Source organism: Saimiri boliviensis, chromosome 3 (assembly GCF_048565385.1).
Source record: "Saimiri boliviensis isolate mSaiBol1 chromosome 3, mSaiBol1.pri, whole genome shotgun sequence".
In the NCBI taxonomy this organism is placed as follows: Eukaryota; Metazoa; Chordata; class Mammalia; order Primates; family Cebidae; genus Saimiri; species Saimiri boliviensis.
The window spans coordinates 80,524,054-80,543,197 of record NC_133451.1 but is presented as its reverse complement, the minus strand read 5'-3'; the positions used below and the strand labels follow the sequence as shown (position 1 = coordinate 80,543,197).

General features: G+C 37.8%; 1 protein-coding gene and 1 pseudogene across 1 annotated transcript in view; both read left to right on the top strand.

Moving 5' to 3' along the window:
- HSD17B11 (hydroxysteroid 17-beta dehydrogenase 11) overlaps positions 1-19,144 on the top strand; it is a 47,512-nt gene that overhangs the window by 16,228 nt on the left and 12,140 nt on the right. Inside the window, exon 5 of the mRNA XM_039468266.2 lies at positions 8,342-8,479. Within this exon, the coding sequence (XP_039324200.1) occupies positions 8,342-8,479 (138 nt within the window). The remainder of the gene's footprint in view (positions 1-8,341; positions 8,480-19,144) is intronic.
- On the top strand, positions 10,783-16,215 carry LOC120363606 (non-histone chromosomal protein HMG-14 pseudogene; annotated as a pseudogene).

The window sequence follows — 19,144 nt, the reverse complement described above, 5'->3', positions numbered from 1 at the left end:
GAACATGTGTTTCCTTCACTGGTTCTTATGCTCACCTTGTGTGTGGGATTTCTTACCCTGTCTCATGAGAGCCCTCTTTATAATCATGCTAGACTTGAAGTCGTCCAGTGTATTATTGGAAGTTGTCAAAAAAATAGGCAGAAAGTGTTGCACAAAGTCTCTTGTCTAACAGCATTATCAACCATTGATCCCTTTCCAGAAGACCCTGCTAGAGGTGGCAGCTGGAAATTTATTCAGTTATGAGCCAACCACATTTAAAGCATTTTTCATCTTTTTTAACTGCAATAAATTACAAAACAAGAGTAATAGTGTTAATTATTAACAATGGTAATAAAAATGAATATTAATAATTTTTAATATCAGTAAAAATGGGTAAATTTTTGCAGAAACAAAATATTAGATGTAGGTGGGTGATTTGTTCTTATACAACTTGTATTTGCAAGGGTATATACCAAACTGTTTTATTCTAATCACACCTATAAAGTGGTTATTTTTAGGTAAAGGCAAGACAAGTAATTAAGTGATTTTTATTTTGTTCTTTTTGTTTATCTATATTTTCTTTTTTTCTTCCTTTCTTTCCTTCTCTTTCTTTTTTTCTGATCATATATTTCCATATATTAATTTTCTAAAAGTGGAATTTTAAACATTAAAAGAATCCAAGCAATGGAATTGCTTTTTAAAAAAATTTTAATGGTTATCCATTTTAAAAAGCATGCCCTTGTAATAATGGAAAATCTTGAAATAGCAGTTCACAGTGACCCTATACTCCACTGGGCAGATCAGTAAGGCCACTGTATCTGGGATGATTCTACTGGTTACACACACCTTACCAGTTCTTGGCTATATTCTATGTTTTACTGAATATTTATTGTATGTTTAAGCAAATAATAACTTTTTAAACGTTGAATGATGATTGTGTAAATATTTATGCATATATAATGTAATGCTCAAATTTGTTTTCTCCTTTGGAATTAAATATCTAAATTCTAAAAACATGGATATAGTTATATATGTAGCTATAGATATATGAGTAAATATGTAGACACAGGCATAGGTGGGTAATTTGTTTTTATGCAACTTGCATTTGCAAGCATATATACCAAACTGTTTTATTCTAATCACACCTAAAAAGTGGTTATTCTTAGGAAATGGCAAGACAAGTAATTAAGTGATTTTTATTTTGTTCTTTTTGCTCATCTATATTTTTTCCTTCCTTTCTTTCCTTCTCTTTTTTTTTCTGAACATATATTTTCATATATTCATTTTCTAATAGTTTTAAATAAATATAGACTTTGGGCCAGGTGTGGTGGCTCATGCCTGTAATGTCAGCATTTTGGGAGGCTAAGGAGGGTAGATAACCTAAGGTCAGGAGTTCGAGACCAGTTGGCCAACATGGTGAAACCCCATCTCCACCAAAAAATACAAAAATTAGCCAAGCCTGTTGCTCCATGCCTGTAGTGCCAGCTACTTGGGAGGCTGAGGCAGGAGAATCGCTTGAACCTGGGAGGCAGAGGTTGCAGTGAGCTGAGATCGCACCACTGCACTCCAGCATGGGTGATAGAGTGAGACTCTGTCTCAAAAGTAAATAAATAAATAAATAAATATAGGCTTGGACTGAATTTTCAAAAAGAAAAAAAGGTGAAACAACTAGTGAAGCAGTCACAGAACAGAACTATGACATCAAGATTGTGTATTGTCTCTTTCAGAGCCAGTTTAAGTTAAGTGATTAACCCAGCCATCACAGGCTAATAAAATATCGCATTTATTTCACTTTCTTGATGAAAGATGGTTACAGATGCTGTCCCTCTCCCGCAATCCCTGCCCCTCCCCCAGTGCTACACAACATCCTCCCACTCCACCCCCAGCCTCTTATCTTAGTAACCAGGCACTGAGATAGGCAAGGAGAATCAGAGAACCCAGCAGGGCAGGGAGCCCTGTCATGCTGCCTATTCCATTTGCATAGTAAATGCTATGAGTGTTTCGCATGGAAAACCAAGAGAAAAATGTGCTTTTTGTGAGAAATTTATCTTCATGATTAGTGATGATGTTTTCTCGGCAGAAATAAAGGGTTCATAAGGTACTGTCAAAGCAGGGATGACACACACAGTTGTGCAGATTGTGCAATACACTATTTTCTGTCATGTTGTATTCACATTCAAGTCCCGTTAGACTTGAAGGATTTTTCCAGCAGATGAAAGTCAAATTGCTTGAGAAGAGAAGTGGCTTTTAAGAAATCATACCAGGGTGTCATTCGGGCTAATATGCAGGGTTGCGGCCATACAAGGGGCTTGTACACTTCCAGCTTTGTACAGAGCTGTGCTTTGCTGACCCTTGAACTCCTCTTGAGAATCCTCAGCTATCACTGGCCTGAGCTACTGAATCTGTGATCCTTACTGACCACAGTTATCTTCAACTCAGCCAGCTCTGGTTTTTCTCAACATCTAATCAATAACAGGACTTTCACAGAGAAGCACTAAAGACTGCTGCCAGCAGAAAGCAGTGTTTATCAGATATTATTAACAATTAGGCAATTAAACTGAGACATTGCTTTTTTAAACATAAACCTTTTTTATTGACACGTGATATACATTTATAAGAATGAAGAAATAATAAATGTGCAGCTCAATGTGTTACTACAAAGTGGATACATCCATTTAACTTCCATGCAGGTCAAAAAAATAGAACATTACAGGACCCCAGAGCCCTCTCTTGGAATCCTTCCCAATCACCAATTCCTCCTTCCTTCCCAAAGGTAACCACTATATTGACTTATAACACCTTAGACTAACTTTGCCTATTTTTGATCTTTATGTCCATGGAATCACACTGTATTTGTGAGATTTATCCATGTTGTGGTTGGTAGCTATAGTGTGATCATTTTCATGGCTGCATAGCGTTGTTTCAAATGACCAGGCAACAATTTATTTGTCCATCCTATTATTTATGAACATTTGGTTGCTTCCAGGAAAAATATTATTTATGAATGATGTAATGTCATTTATAATGGCTTTATGAATTTTGACTCAATCACTCACCAGCTGTGTGATCTTAAACAAGTTACTCTACTCTGTGCTTCATTTCCCTCATCCGTAAAATAGGTTAATAAAAATATCTAACTTATTAGAATGACATAAGGTTTAAATCATACAACGTATTGCCCTTAGTATAAAATCTGAAATCCTGCAAGTGTTCAATAACAGGAGGTTGCCTGTTGGTATTACATTTCAATTCCACTTCCTGATATTCACACAAAACAGGGAGGACCCACCTCTAATTTTAGCTTCCAGAATGCATTGCCCCAGTGGAATTCATCACATAAGCTCTGATGCCTAATTGTTGGGATGAAATGAGAGGGAAAATAAGATTATTCTTTTCTCTGTAATTCAGCCCTCACCTGTCATTGTCCTGAGTTACTACAGCCACATTAAAGAATGTATTCTAGTTCTAGTCACCTATCTTAGGAAAACATAGTTTAATTTCTTTTTAAGAGTTTGTAATTTAACAGTTTTAATGTCTAATATGAAGAATACAAGATAAAAGAACTGAATTTTTGGTGGGGAAGGGTGAATATTTTTATTCTATTCTAAAATGTTTTTTGCTGCTTACCAAGTAATTTGTTCACAAGTATTTTGATTTTTAAAAGAAAATAATTAGCTGACTAATATATTGTATCAACCCAAATAGCCAATTTATAAGCATGAAAGATACCAGTATTGGAATGCTCAGCAAAACTGAGTTCTGATCATGAGCTTGTAATAAAATGTTATTTAAAAGAATGATTTGGGGCCAGGCATGGTGGCTCACCTCTGTAATCCCCCAGGCTTTGTGAGGCCAAGGCAGGAGGATTGCTTGAGCTCAGGAGTTCAAGATCAGCCTGGGTGACATAGCAAGACCTTGTCTCTACAAAAATTATTTTAAATTACCTAAGTGTCGTGGTGTGTGCTTATAGCCCCAGCTACACAGGAGGCTGAGGTGGGATGATAGCTTGAGCCCAGAAATTCAAGGCAGCAGCGAGCCACGGTTTTGCCTCTGCACTCCAGCCTGGGCAACAAAGTAAGATCTCAACACAAAAGGAAAAAAAAAGAAGAAGAAGAATTTGGAATGAGCAATACTAATTCAGACTATTTTTTTTTCAGCCCTCCAAGTTGTCTGAACAATTTAGACTATTTCTAATAAGAAGGAGTTTGATGTAATGTTACAAAGTGCAGGGGGCAAAAATCTACTCACTTTTAGCTTTCATTCATATACATATACATACATACATGTGTATATATATATATATATATATATATATATATATATATATATATATGTCTCTCTGTATATAGGTTCACCCTAAAGTTCAAAAATATATTATTCCTTTTACAGACTCAAGATCATTAACTCTGAGTTTCAATATATTCTTGCATTTTTGGTCACTTAAGTAAAATCAGAAAATACAGTTTAATAAAAGAAAAAACAAAATTTATGGATAATCTCATCATGCAGAAATGTTACCAGAAAGGGATCCCGATCCAGACTCCAAGAGAGAACTCTTGGATCTCACACAAGAAATTCAGGAGGATTCCACAGTGCAAAGTGAAAGCAAGTTTATTTAGAAAGTAAAGGAATAAAAGAATGGCTGCTCCATAGAGGTAGCAGCCCCGAGGGCTGCTGGTTGCTCATTTTTATGGTTATTTCTTGATGATGTGCTAAACAAGGGGTGGGTTATTCATGCCTCCCCTTTTTAGACCATATAGGGGAACTTCCTGACGTTGCCATGGCGTTTGTAAACTGTCATGGCGCTGGTGGGAGTGTAGCAGTGAGGATGACCAGAGGTCACACTTGTTGCCGTTTTGGTTTTGGTGGGTTTTGGCTGGCTCTTTTGCTGCAAACTGTTTTATCAGCAAGGTCTTTATGACCTGTATCGTGTGCTGACCTCCTATCTCATCCTGTAAATTAGAATGCCTTAACCATCTGGGAATGCAGTCCAGTCGATTTCAGCCTCATTTTACCCAACTCCTATTCAAGATAGAATTGTTCTGCTTCACACACCTCTGATAGTTCCCCCATCCCTTTTATAAGAGAACCCTTAATCCTAAGAGTTGCAGAGGGATGAAAATTCATCTTTCGTAACTTCTTCAGACTGAATGGGGCCATGACATTCCTGTCTAACTATTAGGGTCTCTTGTGTTCAGTGTAGAGAGGAGTTTAGTCAGAAAGCATCAGTATGGCAAGAGCCATTCATGACTCTTGAGTTTTGACAAGAGGTGATATCTGGGAGATTAATAAATGTTTAGTTTAAGAAAACTTTTAGTAAGCCTATCTGTGCCCCTACACAAAGAGTATAACAGCAATATATTCCATGAGAGTAAAGCAAAATAAGTAAAGTTATTCCAAATAAACTAAATTAGAGGACTTTCCATGAACTGGGCAACTGTTGATAGCAAACTGATATGGGGTTGCTAGCTGGTTGCAACGTGCCTAGGATTAGAATACTGATCCAGACGTTTACATTACCCATCTGTCTTGTTTCTTCTGAGCAGCAGTTAGAGATTTCTGGTTGGTTTACAGGAATAAACAGGGTTAGCCTAAATTGCAGAAACAAACTTAAAAACAACTAATGAGACCATAATTTAATTACAAGTAGGCTATAGTTGTTGAAATATAATATTTTCTCTCCAGTTTCCCATTTTTATTAAAGACAAATTATGGTAAGACTGATTTGCTTTATTATACTTGGCTGATTATTTGCATAAAGTGCAGTGAGAATAATTATTTTTCAAATAGGCCTTTTAATTGGTTTTGATGGAACTCTGTTTTATAAGGAATCTCAGATAAGACTTTTTTTAAGCCGAGCGCTGCCATGGGTTTGTACCCTTACACAGCTATGGGTTGGGTAAATCCCTTTTCTTTTGAGGTCCCAAGATAATTTGGAGCTCCTGGCCAGTGAGACAGTGACATTCTGTCTTGCTTTACTTTGTTTTTATATGAATTATTCCTAAAGTAAATCATTTTATATGCCTATATCTACTGGTATTTATATATTATTATTTTTCCATAAATGTCCTCTAGCCATTTATCTATTAGAGTATTGTCTTATTCATTTATAAAAGTTGCCATATATTAACTTTGTCCTTGTCTTATATGTTGCAAATGCTTTACCAGTTTCTCACTTGCCTCTTAACATGATTGGCGTTAATAAAGTTTAGGGTATCATACATAAACCTGGATTTACCCACCAGTAAAACCTAATTGTGCCACTTTGTTTTTGTATCTCCAGGCAAGTTTGATAACCCCTCTGTATCTCAGTTTCCCCTTTGGTAAATGAGAATCATAATATGTTTTGTAGTGGTATTAGGAAGATTAAATGAAATAATTCTTCAGAATAAGCCAGGTACTGTGGCTCATGCTTATAATCCCAGTGCCTTGAGAGACTGTGGCAAGAGTATGACTTGAGGCCAGGAGTTCAAGACCAGCCTATGCAACATCGTGAGACCTCCATCTCTACAATAAAATAAAATAATTATTCAAGTGTCGTGGCATATGCCTGTAGTCCCAACTACTTGGGAGGCTAAGGTGATAGGATTGCTTGAGCACAGAAGTTCCAAGGTAGAAGTCAGCTATGAGTACATCACTGTACAAAATTTATGATAAAGACCTGAATGATAAAGACCCCCCCCAAAAAAAAAACTTCACAATGCATCAGAATAACTGAGGGCAGTGTCTAGCACATAGTAATCAATTTTAGATATGATTTTTATGTATGTTGTATTTTAATATATAGAAGCTTTTTATCTCATATAATTTAATCTAGCAATCTTTCTTTTAAGCCTTCTGTATTAGTCCATTCTCACTCTGCTATAAATAACTGCCCAAGACTGGGCAATTTATAAAGGAAAGAAATTTAATTGACTCATAGTTCTGCATGACTGGGGAGGCCTCCGGAAATTTACAATCACAGAGGAAGGGGAAGCATCCACATCTTACCTGGTAGCAGGAGAAAGAGGGAGAGAGAGAAAGAGAGAGAGAGAGAGAGAGAGAGAGAGAATGAACAAGAGACAGAGAGAGAGAGAGAGAGAATGAAGAAGAGATGAACTGCCAAACACTTATAAAACCATCAGATCCGTGAGAACTCCCTCACTACTACGAGAATAGCGTGGGCAAAACCACCCCCATGATCCAATCATCTCCCACCAGTTCCCTCCCTCAACACATGGGGATCACAATTCGGATTACAATTGTTGATGAAATTTGGGTGGGACACAGCCAAATTATATCACCTTCAGCATGTACCTAAGCTTTTTTTAAAAAGGTAAGAGAGATATTTCCACAGCTTTCTATCTTCCAAAGCATTGATTTACTAGCCAGAATTTATAGCTACTTTGTATAATTGCTAATTCATACAGATTTAACAGAATAAAAGATTATCTGATGATTAATGCCACTGAATTGTACACTTTAAAATGGTTAAAATGACACATTTTACATGATATGTAACACAATTTTTTAAGTTAATATATCAAAAAATTGAATTCTATACATTAAGTGAATGATTTGTATGTATATGAATTTATATCTTAATAATGCTCTTTAAAAAGAAAAACCTGAGAAAGTAACGTCCTTTTAGAATAAGTAATTTCACTACTATTACCAAATGAAAGAGCTATAGAATAAGAAATGCTTTGCACTGTGATTCATTCATTTGACAAATATTCAAGGAGCACCTAAGAGCCAAGCACTGTGCTAGGTCCTGGAGATTCACTGGTGACTAAAACAGTCATGGAGCTTGTAGGAAAGGTATGAGGGACAGATGTTTTAAAAAAAACAATCTCAAATGAATGGTCAGTTACAAATCTGAGATAGATACTATCGTAGAAAACTGAAAATTACTATATAATGAGAAAATAATTTAGACTGGGGATTAGGAAAGGTCTCTTTGAGGAAGTGAAACTGTGACTTAAAGGAAGAATAGGATTCTTCCAGGAAAAGTTTTCAGCAAATTCCATGAACATTTTAAAGTAAGTAAGGAACAGCTTATAGTGACACTGAATTTTATGGAAACAACAACAAAAACAAATACTCTGCTAATTTTCTTTAAAAGGCTTTTAAAGGAAATGCTCTTTTTCCATAAGTGATGCTAAGAAACAGTAAATCTCCTGTGTCAGTGCTTCTCAGACCTGAATATGCCTGCAGATTTACCTAAGAATCCTGTAAGATGTAGGCTCTGATGCAGTAGGTCTGGACTGGAGCCTGAGATTCAGGGAATCCATATTGCTCTGCAGAGGACCATGCTGAACTGAGAACAGGCAGACATGTCAGAATTCTTGAATTATTTTGTAAATTCTCTCTTTATTTTCAGTTCAAGCAAATTTGCTGCTGTTGGATTTCATAGAGCTTTGACAGATGAACTGGCTGCCTTAAAAACAACTGGAGTCAAAACAACATGTCTCTGTCCTAATTTCATAAACACTGGCTTCATCAAAAATCCGAGTACCAGGTGAGATGTGAAATTGAGATAAAAGGATTGGTGGTTGCTATGAATACCAGCCTTTCTGTAGATTTTCCTAAATGTTTTAATCCCTAAAACACCTGATATTTAATGCCCTTAGTTCATTTTGATCTCAGCTTCTGCAGATTGTGGGAAAACAGGTGGAAAGCCAGAAAGAAAGAAAGTGAAGGAAGGTGACTAGAAAAATAAATATGGACCGGGCCCAGTGGCTCACACTTGTAATCCCAGCACTTTGGGAGGCCAAGGCAGGCAGATCACGAGGTCAAGAGATCGAGACCATCCTGGCCAACATGGTGAAACATTGTCTCTACTAAAAATACAAAAATTGGCTAAGTGTGGTGGTGCGTACCTGTAATCCCAGCTACTTGGGAGACTGAGGCAGGAGAACTGCTTGAACCTGGGAGGTGGAGGTTTCAGTGAGCCCAGATCACACCACTGCACTCCAGCCTGGTGAAAGAGTGAGACTCTTCTCAAAAAAAAAAAAAAAAAAGAAAGAAAGAAAGAAAGAAAGAAAGAAAGAAAGAAAGAAAGAAAGAAAAAGAAAAAAAGAAATCTGAATGACATAGGTAAATTTTCTAACTCTTTTTCTTCTCCTAAGTAATGATTCACAGACTTACATGTACAGACATGTCACCAAGTATACTTGGGAACTATGTAGGGGCCTCACCCTTAGCTATGTTGACTTACTGGGTTTGGTTGGGGTAGGATAGTGGCAGGAAAGGAGGCCTGGAACTCTAAGTTTAAAAAGGTGATTATCGTAGGTGATTCTGACAGAGATAACCCAGGACCACATGTGAAAAACATTTCCCTTTGGTAATCTAGAAATTAACCTCCAAAAGGAGTACCAGATCATACTCTTTCCTTGGTTAAGAAATAAAATTATAAAGGATTAATTTGAAGATAATTTTTGATGTTTTCTCTTTTTAGAAATAGCTTTAATGTCCTTGTAAACATGCATACTTATGTGTTTAAATTCCAATGTTACAGAAAAATACAAATCAAAAAAGTTTCTTTTTAAATTTTCTTAAAACCCTCTTTCAAGTGGAAACCACTCAACATTTTGATGAATATCCTTCTATATGTCTCCGTATGTATAAACATCTGAATTTTATATAACTGGCATATGTTACACACGGGGTCCTGGAATAGGTAAGTATACTGAGTACTTCCCTCAGCATTATGTAATAGACATTTTTCATACCAATAAAGTGCAGAGCATTATAATAAATTGTAATGATTATGGAGAACAATAGCATCTCCTAGTGATGATTTTAGGGTAGTTTTTAGTGTTCTAGATTTTTAACAGCACAGCAGCAATAAACATCCTTGGGCACACATATTTTCACATTTGGATAATTATCTCTTTCAGGTAGATTCATAAAGGGGGATTACTGGGCCAAAGGGTATATAACTTGTAAATATTCCTAAATATTGCCAACTCCCCTCCAGAAATGTCATACTGATTTGCACTCCTACCCACCGTGCAGGGAGAGCAACTTACTCTCTACTTCTTCATTCACCAGTCTACCTTCTGTGACTCTTTTAATCACTGCCAGTCCAATACATGAAGAATCATCTTTATTTTTATCCTAAGGACTGGCTACAATGGTGTTTGCATGCAATTTTTGGACATTTGATTTCTTTTATAAATTGTCTGTTTTCATGGCATCAGCTCACTTTTTGTTATTGAGCTCTAGAGACTTTTTTTTTTCTTTTTTTTTTTTAAGACAGAGTCTCACTCTGTTGCCCAGGCTGGAGTGCAGTAGCACAACCTTGGCTCACTGCAACCTCCACCTCCCAGGTTCAAGTGAGTCTCGTGGGATTACAGGCACGTACCACCATGCACGGCTAATTTTTGTATTTTTAATAGAGATGGGGTTTTAACATGTTGGCCAGGCTGGTCTCAAACTCCAGGCCTCAAGTGATCTGCCAGCCTCAGCCTCCCAAAGTGCTGGAATTACAGGTGTGAGCCACACCACGCCCAGCTGAGTTCTACAGATTTTTTAATTGATACATAAGAAAGAATTATTCACACATTTGAGAAACCCCTTTATCTATCACATCTGCTGTTTACATTTTTTTCCTGGGGTTTTTTTTTTTTTTTTTTTGGTCTTTAAGCCTATTTTTATTTAGTTTTACGTTAACATTTTCTTAGGGATTTTATTTTTCATGGCCTTTAGGTTCTGTGAGGTATTTAGAAAGGTCTTCTCATTTCAAATTATATATATATATATATATATATATATATATATATATATATACACATATATATGTATATGTTTGTATATATATATATGTATGTATGTATGTTTGAGAGCCAGGGTTTTGCTCTCTGCCCAGGCTGGTCTTGAACTGGCCTTGAGCAATTCTTCCACCTCCACCTCACCTCCAAAAGTGGCAGGATTATAAGCATGAGTCCCTGCATCCAGCCAAGATTCAACTTTTAAGTTTTATTCCGTGCCCTCAAAGTTTCTTCTCTTTCCCCCAATTCAGCTGCCTTTGGTGAAAATGTATTTGAAATTAATGAAGAGTATTTAGTATGGCCACTTGAAGGGATAACAGGTTCTACTTTTTTCCATTTTTTTGTTTTGTTTTTTGAGACAGGGACCCGCTCTGTCACCCAGGCTGGATGCAGTGGCATAATCACAACTCACTGCAGCCTCGACCTTCTGGGCTCAAGCAATTCTCCCACCTCAGCCTCTCTGCTTCTTAGGACCACACACTCATGTGCCTCCACACCTAGCTAATTTTTAAAATTTTGTAGAGACAGGGTCTCCCTATGTTGCGCAGGCTGGGCTCAAGGGCTCCTTGAACTCAAGTGAACTCAAGCCATCCTCCCAAGTTTAGCCTCTTGAAGTGCTGAGATTACAAGCATGAGCCACCACGCCCAGCCTAACAGGTTCTATTTTATTTTATTTTTTTAGTAGAAATGGGGTTTCACCATATTGGTCAGGCTGATCTCGAATTCCTGACCTCAGGTGATCCACCTGCCTCAACCTCCCAATGTGCTGGGATTATAGGTGTGAGCTACCACACCCAGCCCCCAGGTTCTATTTTAAATACACTTAATTTAAGTCATCCCACAGGGAGCAGAACAGAAAGCCAGCATTAGACAGAAATTTTGGAGCTGTCCAAAGATTTCAAGCCCCCAAGAATCTATCAAATAGTCTTTAAAATCTATTTTTAATACACAATTTTGTTACAAAACAAGAGTAAACGTATTTATTTTAGAGGTCAATGTTTAAATTTATCAACATTAATCAAGAAAACCCTAATTGGAGTCTGAAGAGAGAAGAGAAGGGACAGATCAGTTTTTAGGTTGGGAAATAGATCTGAGGAAAAGATAAAACTTTCCAATTTCCTCTTTTTTTTTTTCAGTATGTGGATAATAAAATAACATATTTGAGTCAAGTTTTTAAGTCATACTGTCTTTCAGTAGTTTAAAAACAGACACCCTATTACTGAATTTTTTTAACCTTGCCCCTGTGACAAGGCTGCGCAGAGCTGATCTTAATGTGGGCTCCAGTACCCTCTCCTGACAAAACTCACTAGTACCCTTAAAAATAACTAGGAGTGGGAGGATGCAAGATGGCCAAATAGGAAGAACTCTGGAGTACAGTTCCCAGAAAGAACAATGTAGAGGGTGAGTGTTCACCGAATTTCCAAACGAGTTTTCACTACCCACAGACCAGGAAATTCCTGGGCTGAAAAGTGCCACGAGTTTCCAGCACAGCTGCTTCAGCTGGTGCCATGGGATGGTACACAGAAACTCACACAAATCTGGGCAGCAGTTTCAAACGGTGCCTAGAACTCCTGGGAGACAGAGCCGCCCATTCAACTGAAAGGGAAGGGACTGAGACAGGGAGCCAGGTGATCTGGCTCAGCAGGTACCACCCCCACAAAACAAGCCATCTGAAATGCTCTGGATTGAGAGTTTTGCAGCAAGTGCAGCTGGACCCAGGATGGTTCAGCTCAGTGGGGTCAAGGGCGCCGCCACTACCAAGGCAGTCTGCTAATACTGAGGCAGTCCTAACTGCCTCAAGGAAGTTCACAAAGCAGCTGTGCAGTGTCTGCAGCAGCTCAACAATGCCTCTGCTGGCAGACTGTGACTAGACTATCTCTGTGCAGGGCAGGGCATCTATGGAAAAAGGCAGCAGCACATCAGGAACTTATAAATAAAGCCTAACCTTCCTAGGACAGAGCACCTGGGAAAATAGGTGGTTATGAGTTCTGCTGCAGCAGACTTAAACATACCTGTCCAGCAGCTCTGCATGGAACACCGGAGCTCCCAGCACAGCACTGAGTTCCTATAAGGGACAGACTGTCTCCTCAAGCAACTCCCCAACCTCCAAATACCCAAAGAGACACCTGATAAAGGAGAGCACAGGCCAACATCGGGTAGGTACCCTTCTGGGACGAAGATAACAGAAGAAGAAACTAGCAACAACCCTTACTGTTCTGCAGCCACCACAGGTGATTCCCTGGTAAGCAAGGTCTGGAGTGGACCTCCAGCAGTCCTATAGCAGAGGGGCCTGTTGGAAGGAAAACTAAGAAATAGAAAGAAATAACTTCATCATCAACATAAAGGACATTCACTCAGATACCCCATCTGAAAGTCACCAACTACAAAGACCATAGGTAGGCAAAGCCACTAAAATGGAAAGAAACCAGTGCAAAAAGGATGAAAACACCAAAAACCAGAATGCCTCTCCTCTTCCAAGGGATCACAACTCCTCACCAGCTAGGGAACAAAGCTGGATGGGGAATGAATCTGATGAATTGACAGAAACAGGCTTCAGAAAGTGGGTAATAACAAACTTCTCAGAGCTAAAAGAACACGTGCTAACCCAATGCAAAGAAAGTAAGAACCTTGAAAAAAGGTTAGATGAAATGCTAACAAGAATAAACAGCTTAGAGAAGGATATAAATGATGGAGCTGAAAAACAGCATGAGAACTTCATGAAGCACACATAAGTTTTGATAGCTGAATCTACCAAGCAGAAGAAAGGATGTCAGAGATTGAAGATCAACTCAATGAAACAAAACGAGATGGCAAGATTAGAGAAAACAGAGTGAAAATAAATGAACAAATCCTCCAAGAAATATGGGATTATGTGAAAAGACCTAACCTACATTTGATAGGTGTACCTGAATATGATGGAGAGAATGAATCCAAGCTGGAAAACACTCTTCAGGATATTATCCAGGAGAACTTCCCCAACCCAGCAAGGCAGGCCAACATTCAAATCCAGAAAATATAGAGAACAACGCAAAGATATACCTCGAGAAGAGCAACCCCAAGGCACATAATCATCAGATTCACCAGGGTTGAAATAAAGGAAAAAATGCTAAGGGCAGCCAAAAAGAAAGGTTGGGTTACCCACAAAGAGAAGCCCATCAGACTTACGCAGATCTCTCAGCAGAAACCCTACAAGCCAGAAGAGAGTGGGGGGCCGATATTCAGTATCCTTAAAGAAAAGAACTTTCAACTTAGAATTTCATATCCAGCCAAAGTAAGCTTCGTAAGTGAAGGAGAAATAAAATCCTTTATGGACAAGCAATTGCTGAGAGATTTATCACCACAAGGCCAGCCTTACAAGAACTCCTGAAAGAAGCACTAAAGAAGGAAAGGAACAACCAGTACCAGCCACTACAAAAACATACCAAATGATAAAGGCCATCAACATAATGAAGAAAATTCATCAACTCATGGGCAAATCATCCAACTAGCATCAAAATGGCAGGATCAAATTTACACATAACAATATTTACCCTAAATGTAAATGGGCTAAACGCCCTAATCAAAAGAAAAAGAATGGCAAATTGGATAAAAAATCAAGACCCATCAGTGTGCTGTATTCAGGAAACCCACCTCACGTGCAAGGACACACATAGGCTGAAAATAAAGGGTGGAGGAAGTTTTATTAAGCAAATGGAGAGCCAAGAAAAGCAGGAGTTGCAATCCTAGTCTTTGATAAAGTGGACTTTAAACCAACAAAGATCAAAAGACAAAAAGAAGGGCATTACATAATGGTAAAAGGATCAATGCAACAGGAAGAGCTAATGATCCTAAATATGTATGTACCCAATACAGGAGCACCCAGATACATAAAGCAAGTTCTTAATGACCTACAAAGAGACTTAGACTCCCATGCAATAACAGTGGGAGACCTTAACCCTCCATTGTCAATATTAGACAGATCAATGAGACAGAAAATTAACAAAAGGATCCAAAATTTGAACTTTGAGCTGGACCAAGAAGACCTAGTAGTCATCTACAGAACTCTTCATCCCAAATCCGCAGAATATACATTCTTCTCAGCACCACATCACACCTACTCCAAAATTGACCATGTAGTTAGAAGTAAATCACTCCTCAGCAAATGCAAAAGAATGGAAATCATAACAGTCTTTCAGATCATAGTGCAATGAAATTAGAACTCAGGATGAAAAAACTAACTCAGAAGTGGATCTCAGCAGCTCAGGCAGCAGGAGGAGTGGTAGCGGCCAGGCAGCCTAGCTTCACAAAGGCTCTTGGCGTGCCGTGGCCCACAAGCACCTGGCACGTGCCTCCCCGCTGTCAGGATGCCCAAAAGGAAGGTCAGCTCCACCGAAGGGGCCGCCAAGGAAGAGCCCAAGAGGAGATCCACGCGGGTTGTCAGCAAAACCTCCTGCAAAAGTAGAAGCGAAGCCGAAAAAGGCAGCAGTGAAGGATAAATCTTCAGACAAAAAAGTGCAAACAAAAGGGAAAAGGGGAGCAAAGGGAAAACAGGCTGAAGTGACTAACTAAGAAACTAAAGATTTACCTGCAGAAAATAGGGAAACAAAAACTGAGGAGAGTCCAGCCTCTGATGAAGCAGGAGAGAAAGAAGCCAAGTCTGATTAATACCATATACCATTAATACCATATAAATCTCTCAGCAAGGGAGCAGTGGTCCCTGTCTCCCTTCTTGTACAATCCAGAGGAATATTTTTACCAACTATTTTGTAAATGCAAGTTTTTTAGTAGCTCTAGAAACATTTTTAAGAAGGAGGGAATCCCACCTCATCCCATTTTTTAAGTGTAAATGCTTTTTTTTAAGAGGTGAAATCATTTTCTGGTTGTTTATTTTTTGGTACAACCAGAAAATAGTGTGGGATATTGAATTATGGGAGGCTTTGACTGTCTCGGGTGTCAGCTTAACATTCCATAGATGGGGGTTAGTTTTTATATCCTATAATACAAAGCATATTAAATGGCAATATGGAGTCAGTCCTGCATTTAATGTCTCGAATATTTTAAATTCTATTCCCATGTTTTTTAGTAGAATTGTTTCCTAAAGAAAACTACTCTGACTATGGCTCTCCCTATCAGAATTGTGTGCACTCTGTAACATCTTTGGTGTGGTAGTCCTGTTTTCTTAATAACTTTGTTACTGTGCTGTGAACGATTAAAATTTTGAATATGTAGTGTACATGCTATTCAGTTGTGAATTGTTGGGAATGTATGTAACAGCTTATCAACATGTGAAGATACAGGTACTTGATAGCCTCTTACAGAAAATTTGCATCTAAATTTTAAGCTGGAAAGTCACTGGAATAACTTTAAAAAGAATTACAATACATGGCTTTTTAGATTTTTGTTATGTATGTTAAGAATTGTATACAAATGGAAATGTCTGTACTGATCCTCAACCAATAAAATCTCAATTATGAAACAGTTAAAAAAAAAAAAAAGAAAGAAACTAACTCAGAACCGCACAACTTCATGGAAACTAAACAACTGGCTCCTGAACATCTACTGGATAAACAATGAAATGAAGACAGAAATAAAGATGTTCTTTGAAACCAATGAGACCAAAGATACAACATGCCAGAAACTGTGGGACACATTTAAAGCAGCGTCTGGAGGGAAATTTATAGCAATAAGTGCCCACATGAGAAGCAAAGAAAGATTTAAATTGACACCCTATCATCAAAATTGAAAGAGCTAGAGGAGCAAGATAAAAAAATAAATAAATAAAAATAAAAATAAAAAAATAAAAATAAAAAACCTCAAAAGCTAGCAGAAGACAAATAACTAAAAACAGAGCAGAACTGAAGGAGATAAAGACACAAAAAACTCTTCAAAAAATCAATAAATCCAGGAGCTGATTTTTTTGAAAAGATCAACAAAATTTACTGCTAGCCAGATTAATAAAAAAGTGAGAATAATGAAATAGATGCAATAAAAAACTATAAACGGGACATCACTACCGATTCCACAGAAATACAAGCTACCATCAGAGATTACTACAAACAACTCTATGCACATAAACCAGTAAACCTGGAAGAAATGGATAAATTCCTAGACATTCGCACCCTCCCAAGCCTAAACCAGGAAGAACTTGAAACCTTGAAGAGACCAATAACAAGGACTGAAGTTGAGGCAGCAATTAATAGCCTACCAACTAAAAAATGTCCAGGTCAAAAAAGGTTCACAGCTGAATTCTATCAGACCTACAAAGAGGAGCTGGTACCATTCCTTCTGAAATTATTCCAAACAATATAAAAAGAGGGAATCCTTCCCACATTATTTTATGAGACCAACATCATCTTGATACCAAAACCTGGCAGAGACTCAACAAAAAAAGAAAACTTCAGGCCAATATCCATGATGAACATAGATGCAAAAATCTTCAATAAAATGCTGGCAAACTGATAACAGCACATCAAAAAGCTTATCCATCACAATCGAGTAGGCTTCATCCCAGGGATGCAAGGTTGGTTCAACATACACAAGTCTATAAACGTAATCCACCACATAAACAGAACCAAAGACAAAATCCACCTGATTATGTCAATAAATGCAGAGAAGGCCTTCAACAAAATTCAACAGCCTTTGTGCTAAAAACTCTCAATAAACTAGGTATCGAAGGAACATATCTCAAAATAAGAAAAGTTATTTACAACAAACTCACAGCCAATATCATCTTGAATGGGCAAAAACTGGAAGCATTCCCTTTGAAATCTGGCACTAGTCAAGGATGCCCTCTCTAATCACTCCTATTGAATATGGTATTGGAAGTTCTAGCCAGAGCAATCAGTCAAGAAAAAAAAAAATAAGGGTATTCATTTAGGAAAGAAGGAAGTCAAATTTATTTGCAGATGACATTATTGTGTATTTAGAAGACCCTATCATTTCAGCCCAAAATCTCCTTAAACTCATCAGCAACTTCAGTAAGGTCTCAGGAGACAAAATCAATGTGTAGAAATCACAAGCATTTCTATACACCAATAACAGACTAACAGAGAGCCAAATCATGAGCGAACTCCCATTCAGAATTGCTACAAAGAGAATAAAATACCTAGGAATACAACTAACAAATGATGTAAAGGATCTCTTCAAGGAGAACTACAAACCACTGCTCAATGAAATAAGAGAGGACACAAACAGATGGAGAAACATTCCATGTTCATGGTTAGGAAGAATCAATATCATGAAAATGGCCATCCTGCCCAAAGTAATTTATAGATTACTATCACCATCAAGCTACCAATGACCTTCTTCACGGAACTGGAAAAAAAATATCTTAAACTTCATGTGGAACCAAAAAAGAGCCCACATAGCTAAGACAACCATAAGCAAAAAGAACAAAGCCAGAGGTATCGTGCTACCTGACTTCAAACTATACTACAAGTCTACAGTAATCAAAATAGTATGGTGCTGGTACCAAAACAGACATAAAGACCAATTGAACAGAACAGAGTCCTTGAAGGCAATGCCACACATCTACAACCATCTGATCTTTGACAAATAACAAAAACAAGCAACGGTGAAAGGATTCCCTATTTAATAAATGGTGTTGGGAAAACTGGTTAGCCATGCGCACAAAGCACAAACTGGACCCCTTCCTGACACCTTACACTAAAATTAACTCCAGACGGATTAAAGATTTAAACATAAGATCTAACACCTTAAAAACCCTAGAAGAAAACTTAGGCAAAACCATTCAGGACATAGGCATAGGCAAGGACTTCATGACTAAAACACCAAAAGCACTGGCAACAAAAGCCAAAATAGACAAATGGGACCTAATTAAAACTCCAGAGCTTCTGTACAGCAAAAGAAACAGTCATTAGAGTGAACTGGTAACCAACAGAATGGGGAAAAAAGTTTGCAATGTACCCATCGAACAAATGGCTAACATCCAGAATCTACAAAGAACTAAAACAGATTTACAAGAAACAAACCAACCCATCCAAAAATGGGTAAAGGATATGAACAGCAGACACTTTTCAAAAGAAGACATACAAGAGGCCAACAAACATGAAAAAATGCTCATCATCACTGGTTATTAGAGAAATGCAGATCAAAACCACATTGAGATGATCATCTCAGTCCAGTTAGAATGGCAATCATTAAAAAATCTAGAGACAACAGATGCTAGAGAGGATGTGGAGAAATAGGAACACTTTTGCAATGTTGATGGGAGTGTAAATTAGTTCAACCATCGTGGAAGACAGTGTGGCGATTCCTCAAGGACCTAGAAATAGAAATTCCAATTGACCCAGTAATCCCATTACTGGGTGTATACCCAAAGGATTATAAGTCATTCTATAATAAAGACACATGCACACATATGTTCATTGCAGCACTGTTCACAATAGCAAAGAGCTGGAACCCACCCAAAT